This window comes from Pholis gunnellus (assembly GCF_910591455.1).
Source record: "Pholis gunnellus genome assembly, chromosome: 21".
In the NCBI taxonomy this organism is placed as follows: domain Eukaryota; kingdom Metazoa; phylum Chordata; class Actinopteri; order Perciformes; family Pholidae; genus Pholis; species Pholis gunnellus.
In genome coordinates, this window is record NC_136548.1 from 9577207 (window position 1) to 9596580 (window position 19374).

The 19374-nt window shown below is 41.3% G+C and overlaps 2 protein-coding genes across 2 annotated transcripts; both read left to right on the top strand.

Annotated features, from left to right (window-relative positions):
* Positions 1 to 1395: 1395 nt before the first annotated feature.
* Positions 1396 to 6086, top strand: LOC306713517 (uncharacterized protein). The gene is made up of 6 exons (XM_079183241.1): positions 1396 to 2577; positions 4319 to 4428; positions 4539 to 4610; positions 4707 to 4761; positions 4861 to 4897; positions 5047 to 6086. The coding sequence occupies exons 1-6, from the start codon at positions 1662 to 1664 to the stop codon at positions 5066 to 5068; spliced, it is 1212 nt and encodes a 403-aa protein (XP_079039367.1). The 5' UTR covers positions 1396 to 1661; the 3' UTR covers positions 5069 to 6086.
* A 1942-nt stretch (positions 6087 to 8028) lies between these two features.
* Positions 8029 to 18707, top strand: LOC306713248 (uncharacterized protein). The gene is made up of 17 exons (XM_079182896.1): positions 8029 to 8103; positions 8329 to 8383; positions 10804 to 10836; positions 10913 to 11089; positions 11246 to 11397; positions 11497 to 11586; positions 11927 to 11993; positions 13215 to 13378; positions 14921 to 15026; positions 15110 to 15142; positions 15231 to 15407; positions 15719 to 15867; positions 15977 to 16066; positions 16930 to 16968; positions 17057 to 17126; positions 17206 to 17369; positions 18263 to 18707. Exons 2-17 carry the CDS (start codon positions 8329 to 8331, stop codon positions 18431 to 18433), a joined length of 1737 nt encoding a protein of 578 aa, XP_079039022.1. The 5' UTR covers positions 8029 to 8103; the 3' UTR covers positions 18434 to 18707.
* The last annotated feature ends 667 nt before the right edge of the window (positions 18708 to 19374 follow it).

Genomic DNA, 19374 nt, shown 5'->3' on the forward strand with positions numbered 1-19374 from the left:
TTCAGTGTGCCAGAGCCCTATTGAAGGTCACATAGTGGAGCAGGGCTATTGAAGGAGCCTTTACTGTAAATAGCCGGCTGGGCCACCTGTCAATCGCACCAGCGGCTTACACTGCGGGAGGCGGTGTCATCACTTTCTGCATGACTGCTGCATGTGCAAATATGCTCCCATGTAAGTGATCATGTGTGTCTCACTCAAGTCTCATCAAGAGTCATTTTGATTTAAACTCGCCTCATTCAACACAATGGCATTGGCACAGACTCAAACTCTCAGACCTGTTTCTCAACTGGCTTCGTCATGAATACCCAGTATTAAAACTCTGAACTGCATATATATATAAAGCTCCTTTGGAATGTCAAGTTGCTGCACATGTGCAGATTGCTGTCATCTCTATTTCCTTCTATTTACATCTATTCCATACATCATCCTGACATGTTCTCCACTGCTTTGCGACCGGCAAGCAAATATCTCCTTCACTGTTGAGACAGTGTCTGAGAGGTGTTGGTTTAACCCTGTGGTAATTTTATAAGCCACCATTAAAGCGTGTATTACTACTAATGTAGATAATAATTTGTATTCGATTTCCCTCCAGAGAGGACTTCATTCGAATGGATCTGCTTTCATATGTACGTGTGTGTGTGCACATGCAGTCCTGACTTTCAGCCTCGTTTAAAATGAGATTAAATGAAATAAAGGGAGTGTATTGGTGCATATGATTACACCTCCCACAATTTGATTGGGCTGAGAATAAACGGCAGAAGTCAAAGTTGTTGAGTGTGAATACCATCTGTTACGCTTTATGTGTCTCATTTAGAACTGTAGAATTGTCTATTTTTTATTATTATTATATGTCTTTATTCTTTATTGGCTCGTTTCTGTTATGGGGAATTTAGAGATGTGTGCTGGAATTACATTACAATTATTGTAATAAAGGTAATGAATAACAGACATACAAGTGTGAACAGTAACGCACATGGAAGAGGTTTGTCCTTTTGGATTTCTGCCAGAAAGGGTTTATTTGAACCCAACCGGTTTCTCCTAAACCTAAGTAGGCTTGTTGTCCAAACCTATAAGGAGCTAACTTCTTCTATGTGCGTACCCATACATACTCTCCTGAATTAGTTAATCAGTTTTACAACAAAGGTTATATCAAATTAAAACTTCATCAGCTTTAATAGGAATTATTTAATGTCAGCAATTAAACCCTCCTTCTCATTTCCATATGTTCTTTGACCTCTCTTTTCCCTTCCCCCTGTCTGACATAAGCACACACCCACCTCTCTAATACACTGGGTTAAGGGCATCAGGAGCATTCTTCCCGGACATGTGCCCCTGTCACTCACAGCCACACAACTACACCACACACCCAGTTTTGTTTGCACTGTGTCCTCTGCGTTCCCAACACAAGGCTGGCACTCTGCTCTGTTAGTCTTGTGATCGTGGCCCTCCTCTCCCCGTCTCTCTGAAGCTCGGAGCAAAGAGCTGAACAATATCTCTGAATCACCTGCAGCGCTGCTACGTTTTCCGCGGATTTAACTGTTTTTACGTGTGTTAAAAACCCATTGATTGTTTTTGTTTTTTGCCGGAAGAAACAGGGTGGAGATAATCACCCGGTTGTGGATTTGTAGTTCAGAAGAGTGTCCTCAACTGTGTCTTCCAACATGGCACCTGTGAAAGGCTGGGTAGTGGGGCTCCTGCTGGTCCTCCTGTGCCCATCGCAGGGCCCGCTCTCTGGAGCAGTGAGTGCCCAGGACGTGGCCGCAGCAGACGAAGGCCTCCATGCCAGAAATGTTGCGGAGGTTGTGGCTGAAGAAGGCGAAACCACTGAGGTTGATGATGGCGCAGGTGAGGAAGAAGAACATGTAGCAGAGGATGATGAGGAAGATGATGAAGAGGCAGATGATGAGGCAGAAACTGATGAACAGGAGGAGGAGGAAGAAGATGAGGAGGAAGAGGAGGCTGCCGAGGAGGAGGAAGAGGAAGTGGAGGAGGAGGAAGACGAGGAGGAAGAGGCTGCCGAGGAGGAGGAGGAAGAAGAGGCTGCCGAGGAGGAGGAGGAGGAGGAGGGGGAAGAAGAGGAAGAGGCTGATGAGGAGGAGGAAGAAGAAGAGGCTGCCGATGAGGAAGAGGAGGTAGAAGCTGAAGAAGATGAAGACGAGGAAGAGGGCGAGGAGGCTGCGGATGAGGAAGACGAGGAGGATGCTGAAGAAGAGGAAGACGAGGAAGAGGGCGAGGAGGCGGCAGATGAGGAAGACGAGGATGATGCTGAAGAAGTGGAAGACGATGAAGAGGGGGAGGAGGCCGCAGATGAGGAAGACGAGGACGATGCTGAAGAAGAGGCAGACGATGAGGAGGGGGAGGAGGCTGCAGATGAGGAAGACGAGGATGATGCTGAGGAAGAGGAGGCCGACGAGGCAGCAGCAGAGGAGGAAGAGGAGGCGTCCGATGATGAGGATGACGACGAAACTGAAGGAGTTGAGTTAGCTGAGCAAGAGGAGGCCGATGATGCTGATGAAGAGGAGGAGGAAGAAGATGAGGAGGAAGAAGAGGATGCAACTGCAGCAGAGGAAGATGACGGTATTCCCACTTATTTAATATATTGGGTTTATTAAAATACTTGCAACCAGTCAGTACAAAGTAAACCACATAGTTTCCTAACTCTTCTGTCATAAGGCGAGCGGCAGCCACCGTAGGAACACTGTCACGCATATCAATCCTAAAATAGAGCAGCTTATCGGTGAGGTAGCCGGCACCAAGCAGTATCTAAACCCTTCATGCCTTTTGTTGAACCAGTGTGGCCATTTTGAGACCTCAAAACAGGTACTGATAAAGTGAAAGATAAGCGATATTCAAAAGAAGTGCTTATTTGTCTGAGGAGGTTTTAGTGTTCATGCTGCTGTTTATTCGTCACTGTGCAAACACAGTGTCATATGGAAGCTTGCGTGTGTTGGGGATAGTTTGCTCATTGACCTTACGTCTTACTTTTGTTGTTAGTACTCATCTGTGCAGCATTTTGCCTTCTCTCTCTAAAGGCTAACTGCTCTGAAACGTTGACAGGCGACTCAAATAAACATTGCTGTATAAGCATATTAGCACTGACTGTAACACAACCTGACACTAATCATATGATCTCATGATCTCTGGAAAAAGGAAGGTTCATTTTTTTTACATTTATAAACATAACACGAGCAACAATGTTAATAAGGATCCCTTAGATGTGTTATTTAAGGAATTGTGCCGGAGATACACACCAAGCAGGACATTTTGCAATGTAACAAGAGAGTCTACAGCCATGTGACGCTAACATGCTTACAGTACTTGCATGCTGATGTTTAGCAGGTATAATGTTTGTATTATATTGCGTATTAACATGCTAACATTTGCTAATTAGCACTAAACACATAGTACAGGTGTGGCTTATTGGTACGTCACTAGTTTTGCTGGTATTTGATCAGGACAAACTGACATTTTGACCTGGTGATGATGGTAGATGAGAAGTCAAAGTTATTACAGTTCATTCTCTGGGGGATCATGAATGTCTTTACTAAATTTAACAGCAATGCATCCAGTGGTTGACGAGATATTTCTCTCTCAATCACAAACGTTGGCCTCGTCAAGGCGCTAGAGGATAAGTAAGGGGATTACCAAAGTCAGTAGGATTCATCCTCTGAGGACCATGAATGTCTAAATGCATATTGTTGTTGAGATTTTTCAGTCTGGACCAAAGTGATGGACAAAATACTCAGTGGGGACACTTTCTAAACTACGTATACACAGCGATACCAATTGGGTATGGTTTAAAAAATGACGATACCAGTACAGTAAAGTGATACAGATACCAAAAGAGTACTTCATTTACTAACTTTGTTTTCTATTTGATACCCATCATCTGATTGCATGTATTCAGTTGCGTATAATGCCACAAAACCACCGCAGTTATTTTTGATCTGACGCCACAGGCCTGATGGACCAAACCACGATTTCAAACATTTTTGTGGCTCTCTTGGCTCGCTGAACTGCCAACCTTGCCAAATGCTGGTGTGGCAGCGGTCCAATCACACGTCACATTTGATCAAAGATTGATTGCCGTGTTTGGCTTTGAGCAAAACCATACGGATAGTATTTTTCTCTATATCTGGGTACAAAAAGGATCAAATGCAGGTAGCGGTTGACTGAAAAAGCTTTGATACTTCTTGGTACTGGCTTATTTCGGTTGTCTCTGGCGATACGATATATCAACAGTGAACTAATGTGGATCAGGCTGCTTTATCGCTGTAGCTCTAGAGGCCTAATTTATGATTGACTCTGTTGACTTTAGATGAGCTTGAAGATGACGACGCAGCAGATAACACAAGTGAAGTGGAGCCCGCCACTGACCTGCTGCAATTCCGCGATGGCTCTTTGTGTAGTGTTTGCTCCATCTGTGAGGTAAAATCATGTAGTACAAGAATGTAAAGTTGCAATGAATAGTCTAAGTTTAAAAAGTTTAAAAATAACTGTACATAATGTGTGTCCCCCCCTCCCCCTGCTTCTTTTAGCACTGCTCTAATAACTGTGACAAATGCCCTTGTGAAGAGGGAGATGAGTCGGACCACTGTGAGCACTGCCAAGTAAGCATCTGCATAAACTTTGTCTATATAATACACATTAAAGACAATGCTTCAGTGGGACAAGAGCCTCCTCATTTGAACCCTTTTGTCTTCCAGGAATGCTCATCCTGCTACATTTGCCCAATACTGTGCAACACAATTTGCACACCAGGTAAATACTTGTACTCGTACTGTGCGTGCACCTTGTTTATTTACATATTCAGTCAACTTTGGCCTTTTTAAAATATTGTATGTATTGCTTTTTTTTCAGGTGGCCTTGTTGATGAGCTAACTGGGATCCTCTTTCAGTAAGACTTCTCCCGACACAATATTTAATTAAATGCTTCTACTGTACATTTATCTACTGATTCAACAGCAGCAAGGCACATACAGTATTTTGAAATGCTATGTAGGTCAGTGTTGAGTGTCCCCATGGTGTTCGGTCTTTGTTTTGCAGGAGTGTTTCCTCTCTACTCTGAGCAACCCGGAGATTGTGCCCTTTACCGCCACCCTGTGGCTACACGAAGTACTGCGCACAGGATTTGGCGCTGTCCGGCTGTTCATACCGCTCCAGCAACATGTGGACTCCCGAGCTCGTCATGAATCTAACAGCTGACAGGAATACAAAAAGCACATTTAGGTTTTAACTCATGTTTAGATTTTTAACATGCCTTTAAATAAGAGCAAAAAAGTCTGTTTTACTTTTCCTTTATTTATTTAATGATCTGCCTATTGCACATTTTCAATGCAAAAAGGGTGATAATAACTGGCTAAAGCGATTATATCATTTGTTAAGATTCTTTTTTTTGGAGGAGCATTTTTGTAAAACACTTTAGTTGATTCAAAATGCTAATTGGTCTATCTCAGTGGCAGTAATCTGTATGAATGCACTAGAGAGATGAAAATGAAGTCTACTGCCACGCTCCTAACTTGCCCACTCGGCCCACTGATTTTTTTTTTTTACAGCAAAATTAACACAAAATAACTTATACAATGTTACAAATTCCCATCTGATAATAAAATGTTCCTCATCTGTAAAACTTGGTTGAATGTAGCGGACATACACCACAAGGACAGGTTATCTCTCTCATGAATTTGCTTCCAATTACCTGCTTTAGCTATGTTTACTTTTAGTTTTCTATTTCACATTGTTTACTGACTTCTAAAGTATTACTAGATTTGATATTGTGCACATGCTCATGACTGGGGCTAATTGAAACAGCAGTTGAAAAACGTCAATAACTTGGGTAAATATGCCCATAAAACAAGAGTTTTAACTCACAGCTGTGCTTTTATATATATATATATATATATATATATATATATATATATATATATTACCTTATGGGATATATATGTTGTAAATTCGGAATGATTCATAATAATATAATAATATAAATTGGGTTCAGACTTTTAGTCCAGAGTATGAATACATTTTAGAATAGTTTACTGAAGTAAGCTACATGTATTGCTGTTTCTTAAATAAATCATTTCTGTTCACCCTTCCCCTTTTATTTATTCTTTAAATCTTGTCTTTTTCCCCATCCCTGGTCACACTAATCTTATATTTGTAGCCATCAGTGATTTTCCACAAGAAGTCAGACAAATCAAACTGATTTCTGAAGTGCCACTTAAAAGATAAGTGACCGCCACACCTAATTGAATGTCCTGAAGTCAATTGCCCAGCCAATCACAAGATGATTAGTTAACGAGCAACGTGTTTCTCTCCAGACAGTACAGGGAACCTCCTGGAATCTTCAACTCACGGGTGCAAGGTTTCCTGCCACGAGGTTTTATGGTAAACCTCTGTCTTGTGTCAAGGAAAAACAAAGTTCTTATTTAGTTGTCAGTGACTTGGCAAGAAAAAGGAGGAAATCAACACAGACAGAGTCAGAACTTTGTGTTTTGACCTTTTGATTGCGTCATATTGACACAGGTTACTGACTTTAGTGCAACCTTGATGCTACTCGTGTTTAACCTTTCATTCGTTCGTGTATTCATTCATACATACATTCATTTATACACTCTAGATTCTTCTTCACTCATACTGTCTCTCCATTGGGTCAACTCACCTAACATAAACCTGCCTCACAGCTTGTCCTTGTTGTTTTGGAAAAGGTGTGTTGTGTTTGAGAAGTCAAACACAGACAGGGCTTGGGTAAATGAAGTGTGATGTGGTGAAGGGCAGGAAACCTGTTGTGTGGGTTAATTTACAGAGTTGTGTACGTGTGTGTGTGTGTGTGTGTGTGTGTGTGTAAACACTGGCACAATTACAATAAACACTGACCTGTACAAAGACAGTTTTCTCTCTGTCAAGAATGATGGAGTGATATTGAAGTGTCAATGTTTTCATGTTAAACTAAATTCTTTCATAACACACATTGTCATTATCAATTTATATGAATTGTTCTGACATTTTGGGAAATACAAATATTACATTTCTGGCAGAGAGAGCTCCAAGGATTGATTTGTATAAATCTTTTTTTTTATAGCTGCAGTTAACCATACCAAAGTGTGTGTGTGTGTGTGTGTGTGTGTGTGTGTGTGTGTGTGTGTTTATGTGGATGTAACACTTTCCCGCACAGTTTCTGTTTCTTGTTTGATGTTTCAACCTGGACTTCTTTTGCCTTCAAGATTTCCCAAGTTGAGCAGTTGAAATGTAATCATATGTGTGATGAAACAAATGGCACTGACCCAGCAAATTGTGTAATAACTCACATTACTGCAGTTTATGGTCAACATTCCTACAAAGGCTTGCACAGGCTGCTTGAAGCCTGACATAATCCAATGTGTAAAGACCAAGTCTTATTTAGCTATACGGTATCAGTTTGCAGGGTCACCTGAGAATTAAAAGCTTAGTCCAGCTTTGTCCTATGTTTTCAAAGGGATGGAGTAAATTTCAGTATATCCTTTTATCCGAATTGTGCTTTTGTTCATTTGCGTTCCATTGTTGGTGACGACCATAAAAACGGAGGTGTCAAATACCACATACCTAATTTCACAGGTTTCAAATGAATGATTTTAAGTTTCATCATAAGGTTAAAAAAACAAAAAAGTGCATTTAAACTAAGGCTCTTCTTTTAAAAATAAATACAAAATAATCATAAAATATGCTGCCATACCTTTACATTGAGACAGTATTGTGTATGGAAACCTGGGTGCTGTGTCCAGGAGCACGACTCATTTAACTAACTTTACTTTGCTGAGTAAACCCTTATGTGTTACCAGATCATTGGCTTGCTCTAAACATTTGTATTTAGATTGCAATGTCTGGAAAAGAGACCCGCAGTCATGTTGCGTGTCTCCCCCATCCTGGTGTGGTGTTGTATACGCAATGGGCCCCCCTCCCATTGTGTGTCCCTCCTCCTCCTTATGACCGACTTGATGGATACTCGGGACACTTTTTCACCTTGTCCTCACTGAACTTGTTTGGACTCATGGACACATATTTCAATTTTGACACCTCATTCTAACTATTTTTTTTTCAATCCGTATAGGACTCCAGGCCAGTAAGGTAGGATGTTTGTCAGACTTCTAACGCATGAGTTGCCAAAGGGCATTGCTTTATCTATAAAGGTTTTTGATCTTCAATATACAACGTAGCGTACGGTGGGGCTCGCTTAATCATCACAGAGGCTGGTATAGAGGTGTTTTCTCTGTCTGATAAGGTTACTTCAGACATTGAGGAAAAGACTTCATGAAACCTTGATTGATAACCGGTTTCCTTTTCCTCCTAAAGATGCATCTTTCCTTACTTCTGCTGTTTCTGAGTTTGGGGGCATTGGTAAAATGTGGTGAGTAAAATGCATACATTTTCACTAAATGGAAACATTTATAATTGGTGAGCTTCATCAATTTCTGTATATCATGTGTAATGTTTGAGGATTATTATTATATTAATTTATTTAGGATATGAGGGAGCTATTGTTGGAATTTTGAGCTGAACTAGAACAGCATACGTTCAGCAACCTAAAATGCATTCAGTATATTAAATCAACAAAAGTTTTGGAAAAAACGCATTGACTAAAGTTGTCCACCACACCGCATGGTCTAACACGGGCCTCTTGATCTTGGTACCTATTGCAGTGGTGGAAAAAGTACTCGGATACTTTACTTAGGAAAAGTACACAAGTGTTGAAATTGCTCCACAAACGCTTTGCTTTGAAAATCCTCCTTAAAGTTCCTGAATTTAAGAAGCATATTCCTGCAATAGAGCAAGCTGCACTTTCAGGACCAAAGTGCTAGGCCCGCATGCTTAAGACCCTATTTTTTGCAAAGCCTTGAGCGTAAGGCGTAAGTGTAGTTCTTGTTAATACTTATTATTTTACCATTTTAATCATGTTTAAATATTTTAATAAAATCACTGTGCTAACTGCCCGTTTACCTAAAAAGAAAGTCCTAGGAATGTGGTCCTGAAACTGCCGCCTCCTCGATTGCAGGAAGATTATTCAGAAGTCTATTGACTCCACACTGCTCTCTACATGGTGACAGCCTAGCCAGTGGCTAATGCTAACAGTGCAAACTACGGCAGCAGATAATGTTTATCTGGGGGGGGGGGGGGGGGTCTGGAGGATGGGCGCTACACATCCTCAACCAGGATACCGCCGTATGAGCGCAGTGCAGAGCAGCTTTCATGGGCTAGCAAAGTGCACGCCCGGCGGGCCAAGCTAAGTAAATAAAGAAAAGCCTGGATTAACTATACACACACAGAAAGAGAGAGAGACTTTGTCCTCTGCCTGGGGAGACATTTTTCCACTATATCATTACATTGCAAATTCAGAATCAGAATATCATAGTTTAAATAATAACTACATACATTTGTTAATAATGACATTTCTTACCAATTTTTTTATAAATCTGCATTTCACTGTTGAAAATGGCTCAAAATCTGCCCTAATCTTGCAATGCCAATCTGCGATTGAGTCTACATCATGAAATAAAACAATGTTAAAGCACTCCACTTGGACCCTCCTGCTCGCCTCTCCCCACACTGTCTATCGTTTTCACTGTTTTAGTATTCCCTGTGTAGCAATAGAATCCCAGCACATGTTCTCTCCTTACTGTGGACTGGAAATTAAGCTATCAGCACATTAGAAAACCAGGTAAATCCGCATTCCTCCCGGCAAAGTATAGTCTCCCAGCGGCGGCGAGTGAGGTGCAAGGACCACGGGGCGTCATTATTGTCTCATTTGTGGTCTGATACATCTTAAATCCATCAAAGTCAGTGAACCATATCATTATTTTCCAATGTCCAGTGGTTCCATGTTTGTCAAATGGAAGTGGGTGTGGTTTCAGCTCTCAGCTCCTTGCCCACTTTTTTAAAATGTTTCTAGATTACACAGAGGGTGGAGTTAGGCTCATACCTGGGGGTGAAGTTACACCTAAAGTAACAGTAACTGAATGGCTTTGTGCCACATTAGTTGATGTTTAATAACAACACATGAGCAGCATTTGGCTCCTGTAGCTGGTGAAGGTGTAGCTCGTTTCAACTAGATGCAGATGCGGTCGTTTAGTTTAGTGGTTCCCAACCGAGGAGTCGTAGGCCCTCAGAGGATCGCTAGATGGAACTGAGGGTTCATGACATGATTAATGGAATAGAAAAGAAAAAAAATACTATTTCTTCCAGGTTTCGACTTTACTAATTGTTTTTTGTGTAATATTGGATAATTTTACCTATTTCGCCAAATATTTCCCTACCCTTTAGTGACCCAGTATTTGCCTTATAGGAGGCTAAAAGTTGGCATGGAGGTCAAGAGTGTGGTGTGAAGGTTTGTGTTCATGACTAATGGCAAAAAGGGGACAGTTGGACTGACCAACAGTAAACAGGCGCATAACTTCTAAACAAATTCCCGTACCATGACCAAACTCGTGAACCGTTTGTACTAGACTCTGGTGGGACGCCCCACGGGTAGCAGCAGAAAGTGACATTGACGTTAAGTCATGGAGGACAAGTGTTTGAGAAGTCGTGTGAGAATGCGTTCACCTGTGGACGCATGTACATACATGTAATTTGCACTTGTTTGTGTAAAATCATAATGTAGAAAGTTTCATACATTTTACTTGGGTAACCACCACTTTTATTAGGTCCCAGGCCCAATATTTCTCAGGCAGGGAAGTATTTCATTACATAATGCTGATGAAGCCATCCTTTGATGCTTTTGTATCAGCTGGCTCCTGCAGTGTTCACAGTACATTGTCTACATTTCTGTTTCAGCCGCTGGAAATAAATGGTGCTATCATGGCTGTGGTAAGTACAGACAGATGTGACTGTACAATTTGGATCAAACCATTATCAGTCTACAATAGTTTAATAACTTTCACAGAGCACAGCCCGAAACACTGGGCAGACATCACCGGTGCTTCCTGTGGAGGAAAAAGACAGTCTCCTATTGATATAGTCACCGGCGATGTTAAGACAGACCATCACCTGCTTAACTTTACCTTTGTGAACTTCTCCTCTCAACACGTCATCAAGTCCATCACAAACAACGGTCATACAGGTACACAAGCTGATACTGAGTACACAACATTGTTCTTTTTTGCATAGAACACTATATGCAGTATTGGACAGAGGGATAGAAAGGCACTCAAATCAAATGTGTTAAACTTCTGTACAAACAGACTGTAACTACATAAACACTCTTTTCCATCTTTAGTGAAATGCATATTGGAGGCGAATGCAGTTGAAGTGAGTGGAGGTGGACTTAATGGAACATATTCTACACTTCAGTTTCACTTCCACTGGGGCAGCACAGAACATCATCCAGGTTCAGAGCACATGGTTGATGGGCACAGATATCCCATGGAGGTACAGTATGGGTTGGCATTCACCTAAGACAACATGCCTCTCCTCTTTATAGACTGCATTGTTTCATTTTGTCTTATCAATCCATGTGCTCTTTCGTAGATGCACATAGTCAGTCTGAAGAAAGGCCTCTCTGCGGACAACGCCACGGAGGATTCAGAGGGAATTGCTGCTCTTGGGTTTTTCATAAATGTATGTCCAGTATTTCAAATCATTACAAAGAAAACTATTGATTGCTAACCATTCACTGAAAACAAGGCCTTGAAAGCGTCATTAAAATATTAACATTTTTGCAGAATTTCAGCTTGCTCATTGGAAAGAGGTTGCAATTATGAAATGTGGCCGGATTATTACATCTTAAGATCACAGGTCGTTGCAGTGGTTCTCTGATGGCTGCATCTGAACACGAAGAACCCACTGACGACTGGACTGCTCCAGATAAAAATAAAAAAAAATGCATGCACGTTGAAGGAGTTAATTCCTACATTGTCAAGATAATGTTTCAAGTGTAATTGATGTCCTCTCCCTAAAGGCAACAGACGATGGAGATATGTCAGGACCATGGGGAGAGCTCACATCTTACCTGACAAACGTCACAGGTAGGTGTTTGTTCCTCTAATATTATTGCAGCAGATCGCAGTGATTGGTCCGATAGAAACCTAAGACCAGTTTGTACATCCTCGATTCCTTTCCTCGCCTCCACAGTTGTCCTGAACACTGTTTATGATCTTGTATATTTACTTTTAATTCAATTCACAACGTGGCATAATGTGACAAGAAGGACATCGTGCATTTTTATTTAACACAGCTTATATGTTATAGGCTTAATGTATTTTATTGTGTGAGGCACTACAAATGTTTTTATGAAAAGTACTACGTAAATAAAGTGTAATATGATTCAGTGATGTATATATACACAAATACAAGTGTTTACATGACAAGAAAGAGAGCAAATAAGGGTTGAATGCAAGAAGGGTAGAAACAGTGAAGGGTAGAAAGTTTGATCCTCTTAAATAACTAACCAGTTAATCCAAAAGGACAGTTTCATTAGTAGAGGCTTGGTTTGAGAATATTCCGGTTGTATGTAATGCCGGAAAAAAAATCCGCAAAGGATACACCGGTGTTTACTAGCGTGTAGCTCTTTGAGATGCATTTTAGTAATTGAGATGCCCTTCAAGTTGGAGCCCTGAGATCGACTTCCGGGCCTACCACTCCAGGAATCGGCATCGGTCGCTGTTACGTTACTCTACAGAGGAAAGGACGTCTTAAGACAGAGTTAAAGGTGCAGCATGGGCTAATTGTTGACCCTCCCTCTCGCCATCATCACTGATTGTAGGCCTGCACATCAACACAATGTCCATTCAGTATAAGCAGAGTGCGCATGGCCGAGCAGAGTGGAGAGAGAACGACAGTGAGAGAATCAAAAGGGTGACCTGACTTATTGAGCTTTTCTCTCAACAATCACGCAAATAAGCGTCACACCTTAATGCTTAAAGTATTTGCTCAGACATCAGATCCTGCCAGTGTTGGCATCCTATCAAAACCTGAGTCTGGATCAGAGCCAACATATTTGAGTGATAGTATGGTGCCGTGATAAATTAGTTTCGCACCTGTGCTTTGATATCTTTGATGGATGAGTCATGTTTCCTCAGGGGAAATCATGCTACTGGCATGAAACTGCAGTAGGAGAGGTTGATGTAAAGAGTATGTCGTATGGTGAGACTACTCCTGACGATGACTAATGCGCATTCTTTATAACATCACGTTCATGGCATCAAATTAATGACAGCCTTTTTTTTGTGTCTTACATCTTTTCACAGACACAGAGGTTGATATGAACAATACCATTTCTATCGATGACCTGATTGGAAATGTAGACCTCACGAAGTTCTATCGGTACTTGGGCTCCCTGACCACCCCGAACTGCAATGAAGCCGTTGTGTGGACAATCTTTCAAGAGCCAATAAACATCAACAAAAAACTGGTGAGCTAACCATAGTTAATCATACACCTCAGCACAGAGAGGACTGCACGGGCCCTTCAAACATTTAAAGTATTTGGACTTGCAGTGTTACAGCAGCAAAGTCGTATAACACACTAAGGGAAGGGTAAGCCAAGTATTATAGAAATAAAAGATGAATAAAGCATATAATCTATTGTTACAGTAACAACAACACTGTTTCTATGCACACATGCACATTAGTTGTGGAGAGATGCCAGAATGGTGGGGCTACAACATAGTCAGGTGCTCCAAGCAGTTAGGGGTTCATTGCCTTGCTCAAGGGCAACTTGACAATGCCCAGGAGGTGAACTTCTTCGGTCCACACTTTATAATGTGGTGGACTCAAACCACCATCCTCTGGTTCCCAACCCCCCTATGGACAGAACTACTGCTGCCCCCCAATTTATGAGCAGATGGCCGTGTGAACCCTGGAGAGAATGTTACCTGAATCTGCAGCTATCGTTTAGCTGTCTGCCTGGTACATCACTGTTTTGGTTCACTGTTATTGATAGCAGGGGCCGCAGCAAGCAGCTGTTTTTTTGTGAAAAAGCGACTGCACACTACCTGCACAGCACCAAACATCAGATAGACAAAGAAAGCAACTAGCTGGTGAACATAGTGGAGCATTTAGCAGCTAAAGAGAGGGAGAGATATTTCCCTCTGAAGACTTGGTTTTGACCGAAAACGGAACGAGAAGAGAGTGAAGATTGGACTTACATCCACCAGGTGGCCAGACGCAGAGGCAGAGGAAGTGCAGTGAACCTAAATGGCACTTAAAGCGAGCAGTAAACAAAGTCATTGGATTGACAGAATGATCTGTCTTGAGTGGCCGTGGAATATTGCCAGCTGTTCCTGGCAGCCTTGTTTGGTCTCTTCCCTGACAACAACAATGTATTCATTTCTATGAATGCATTGTTCATGCTGTTCCCGATGAACTGGTTAAACAAAATTGCGAGGACCTATTGCAAGGGGAATTACACCAAAGCTGTGACACGTGTGACCACTGTTCGCCATCTGGCGAACATCACCAGAGAAAAATGATGGCGGGACATACTGTTACATGCTGGTGTGCTGTTTTGATCATCGTGTTTTTCTGTTGAATCTAACAAAAGATGAGATGGTGGGTTAGTACAGATAGTTGAGTCATGTGTTGTATGTTGCAGAGTGACAAATTATCATTCTCTTCATCTTATCTACCTGACAGCCGTCAGCAGTTGGAAGACAGACCGGCGCACCTGTCTCTACATGTGAGCTGTGCGTCAGGTGGTTCAGCAGGTGCATGACTCTGACCTCTACTTTAAACATACCAGTTTGTAAAACACTTGCAACGGGTAGACAGTGAGCCAAAATGACTGATTTTAAGTTGATTTCTGCAGTGAAACTTCATTTAATTACTTGCGTCTAAGTCAATCAACCGTCCATTTTTTTGTCTAAAGCCTTTTGTGCCTCCGGGGAAAACTCAGCCTTATTTCTGCCAATAACTTCACTGTTAAACAATGAACATTCCTTTTGTTTTGTTCGTAGGTGCAGCGGTTTCCCATGAAGACAGGACTCACCGATGTGTATCGGCCTAAACAACCTCTGAATGGACGTGACGTGTTCGCCTCCCCTGCAACTCCTTTACCCCCCAGTGAGTTGTAAAATCACACTCGCATATAGACCAGTAATGTTCATGACTGAGTTGACCTATCAACTATGACTTCTATTCTTCAGGTCATTCATGGTGCTATGAGGAGGAACCCTGTGGTATGTACAAATCTGACGACAGTTTCAAAGTGATAGTGCTGTTACAGGATTTGGTTTTACACTTTTATTTTTTCCTCTCTGCCATCAGAGTACAAGCCGTCTCATTGGCACATTCTGCCTCACTCGAAATGTGGCGGTGAGCGGCAGTCACCCATCAACATTGAGACACGTGACACCGTGTCGGACGAGCACCTCGACACCTTCAACTTTACAAAGTTTGACGACAAACATGCCATCATGCGCATCACTAACACAGGCCACTCGGGTTTGTTCTTTCATATTATGGGGCTGTTTCCGACTCAAAGGTAGACTTATAAATCTGTTCATACACATAGATCAGCTTGTCAATGATTTTCAAGAATCATTGAATCAAGAATCCCTAAACAAGCAGAATAGTTGTTGCTTGTCTTATGTATGTCACAGTAAAGTGAATATCTTTGGGGTTTTAGACTTGGTTGGTCCAAACAAGCAATTTGAAGGCATTACTTTGGGGTCTGGAACATTTTGAGAGGCTATTTTTTTGGGGGGGACAGTTTATTAGATAAATCAATAATGAAAATAATGTTCAACTTTCAGTGAAGTGTGTGTTGAAAGAGGACACGGTGGAGGTCTCGGGGGGCGGTTTGGGATATGTCTACTCCACCCTTCAGTTCCACTTCCATTGGGGCTCAGATAAGTCTGATGGCTCAGAGCACAAAGTGGATTCAAAGAGATACCCAATGGAGGTAATTGCAAGCATTGAACTACTCTGTTGTTGCAGTGAAGGCGTGGTTTTCTAATAGATTTAGTTTTTGCCTGTGTAACACTACATGTCATTATTGTGTCATTGTCCAGATGCACATAGTGAACAAGAGGAAGGATTTGACTCTGGAAAAGGCACTAGAGACTCCTAATGGTTTGGCAGTGCTGGGATTCCTTATTGAGGTAATATTTAGTGCATTAGACTAGTTATGTAATGAGTCAGTAGTTGTGAGTCAAAGCATTACTACACACACTCAACACTTGTTTGTAATTTGTTACTTTTCCAGTATGTACACACTATACTAAAAGTATTCTTGGAAAATTCATGCCAAAAAATATGAAAGCGGCAAAAATATGGCCCGAGAAGACGCCTGCTGTAGGGAGATATGCCACAGAAAAGGTTATGAGTACTTATGAGCCACTTGTTTATATGTCTGTGTGTCTGTCCGTTGACAGATGTTGTCACTGCGATAGCATCACAACCGTGCAAGATACGATCAAAAAACTTTACAGGTATGTAGCTGAGATCAAAATAAAGGCTGAGTTTGAAGATGAATGTGGCCCGAGCCAGAGACACAGAGACATAAACGACTGGAGACAAGATCTCCATTGCTTCTGTGGTACTTCCTGCTACTGTGGGTGTCTCCAGCCCTACATTTTGCCATGATGACTCGCACACACAGTCACAAGGTAAAAACAATACCACGTCACTATTGCTGCTGGTAAAAATCAGATCCTTCAAGTGCTGTCGTCGGGACATGACATGTAAACGTTTTCCATCAACACAATATGGCATTTGACACTTGGCAAACATGAGCCAAAGCAAAATAGATTATACAACAAGAGAAGGGTGCCAAAATAATTGGGCGCTCACTCATCAGGTGAAACCATTTACTGAGAGACAAGAATGTCACTGTCTCTCATCCATTGCTAAGTGTTTCATGCGTATACATGCACAGTTATGTCATGTCTGACACTAAATGACAAGAAATGCTGTGGAATGATTTGTCATAATCACTCACTTCTTTGTACTGTTTAATTTTCAGGCGAAGAATGCCCAGAGCAGCACTTCAGAACATCGTGAGGCAAGTGGTGTAGATTTCTTGAAGCAGCAGATTGTGTTACTCCTACATTCAAAATGTCCCTCATCATTTACCGTGTTTGTCTCTGTAGACACATCCCACATCTGATATGGAGGCCTGGAAAAAACTGAGCAGCTATATTTCAGCTATTCATAACATCAGTGAGTGAATACCTGCTTTGTTTGCATGCATTTCAAAACAATGTGGCAGTACATCTTGTGCATTTTGGCTCCCATGCAGGCTCAGAAGCTAACGTCACAGATGAGATCTCCATTGATGACTTGCTTGGCGATGTTAACCGAGCTCAATACTACCGCTACAACGGCTCCTTAACCACCCCTTCATGTAACGAAGCGGTGGTATGGACAGTCTTTAAAGAGTCTGTCAAGGTGGACAAAAACCTGGTACGTCCTTCTCAACATCATGGTGCTGAAGATTTATATGTGGTGTGCCACAATAAGAATGATATATTAAGTGAGTTTATGTATAATCAACAAACAAAGTAATGAACACCATAATGATTGTCAAAATAGTTAGCATATTATCCTGCATTGGTACATTGGTATTTAAACTTTAAACAGTTTCAGTTACTAATCAAAACAGAAAACAATGATACGACGCCCTGACGAATAAATTGAATGACAAAGTCATGAAAAATTGTAATGATATGACAAACGTTTACCTGTGGGGTGTGAAGGAACCCCAGTTGGTAGGATGAGTGTTAAACAAGTTCTTCAGGTTTGAGTGATCTTATAATTAGTAATTGGTCCTGGTGTCCAACCATTGGTTCTCCAGTTCTCCACTGTCATTGACAGTAATGATGGCAGCTAATCCATCCACAATTAATTGCTGCACCCTGTTTTTGGATAATGTACTTCACTTGTGCCACACCCTTGATACCATTGACACTATATGATCTAATGCTTTGCTAGTTGAAGCTCACGGCGTTGACGACTTTTTAAAAAGATGGTTAAAAAAAAAACTAAAACTGCACAAAGAAATTAAAAGAAATTTCCAGATCTGTGTGTTGCAATTGACTTTTGCCTGGGAAATAACAAACTTTCAAGTATACAAAAATATTTGACATTACATTGTCTGAAGGACAAACTACAAAGTATTCTATACTCAAAGCTTCTTTTGTTCATCCTGTCAAGACACATTGTTTGTGCATGGCTGCTTTCACTTTTGTAACAGGTTATACTGCGCGAACAGGGTAACTAGTGCAGGAATGTTATTTTAAATGAAAGAGGCGGCCTTTTACAACAAGTCAAAAGCATACTTTTTTTTTTCCCACCAGATGATGATGTTCCCGACTCATGCAGGATATCACAACGTGTATCGGCCTACACAGTCTCTTCATAACAGGAAAATCTACTCCACCAAATCAGCATCCAGTGCCCCTGCTGCCATCATACGGCTGCTACTGCTGGCATGTCTCTGTGCCTTTTCATACGACTTGCACTTGTGAGATGATTAGCTAATCGGAACTGCTGCGAAGACGTATATACTGCGCTAATTATCGGTCTTGCACAGTTCCTTATCATCCCAATATTTGTGAACAAATTACTTGGAAAATCATGTTTCATTGGTGATTTTCATTGATGTAGTATGCAATCTTATTATCAAGATCACATCTTTTGGTTTGTATCAAAGTGGGTAGGTACTACTTGATTTAATTGTATCCTGATTTGCTTTGCTCTATCAAAACATGCAGGAGAATTTAAACCTTCAATCAACTATATCTCATGGTAATTCAAGACTATTGTCTATTATGCTATATCAATAATTACAGTTGTTGACCACTGCACAGATGATGAAAAATGAAAAATAATTTGTTATTCCAGTGAGTGTACTTGTGCTTTTATGAGTGGGGAAATAAATAATCGTATTGATACTGTTTGAGGGTAAAATGCTTCCTCAAATTATTTCCCTTATTTATACGCAGCATGATGTGACTCAAGAACAAATGTCCTGAATGTAAATTGAGCAGCTAAAGGGCTGTTGTGCTGTGCTACAGCAAATACAAGAGATCATAAAAGCACTGCCATCACTAAAATGTATGAGCATTATGGGTGTAACGGTTCAATACGATACAGTGGTGCCACGGTTCGGTACGGCACGGTTCAATACAACAAAAAAGCAGAAACGCCATCATAAATAATAATAATAATGTCTTTTTATTGTCATATACACAAATGTTGACCTCTGCATTTAACCCATCCCTAGCTTAAGGGAGCAGTGTGCTGCTGAGAAGCACCTGGGGAGCAGTTAGGGGTTCAGTGTCTTGCTCAGGGACACATGACACGCCCCAGCCAAGGATTGAAATGTCAACCTTGCGGTTACCGGACAACCCTCTTAATTAACCCGGTGTGCCACGGCCGCCCCAAGTCCTTTTATTACTTTGATATA

Coding starts and splice junctions, on each gene's coding strand:
- LOC306713517 (XM_079183241.1), top strand. CDS start 1,662: ATGGCACCTGTGAAAGGCTGGGTAGTGGGGCTCCTGCTGGTCCTCCTG. Junction 4,429..4,538: donor GTGTTTGCTCCATCTGTGAG/GTAAAATCATGT, acceptor TGCTTCTTTTAG/CACTGCTCTAATAACTGTGA. Junction 4,898..5,046: donor CTAACTGGGATCCTCTTTCA/GTAAGACTTCTC, acceptor TTTGTTTTGCAG/GAGTGTTTCCTCTCTACTCT.
- LOC306713248 (XM_079182896.1), top strand. CDS start 8,329: ATGCATCTTTCCTTACTTCTGCTGTTTCTGAGTTTGGGGGCATTGGTA. Junction 15,027..15,109: donor TGCAACTCCTTTACCCCCCA/GTGAGTTGTAAA, acceptor TCTATTCTTCAG/GTCATTCATGGTGCTATGAG. Junction 15,143..15,230: donor CTATGAGGAGGAACCCTGTG/GTATGTACAAAT, acceptor CTCTGCCATCAG/AGTACAAGCCGTCTCATTGG.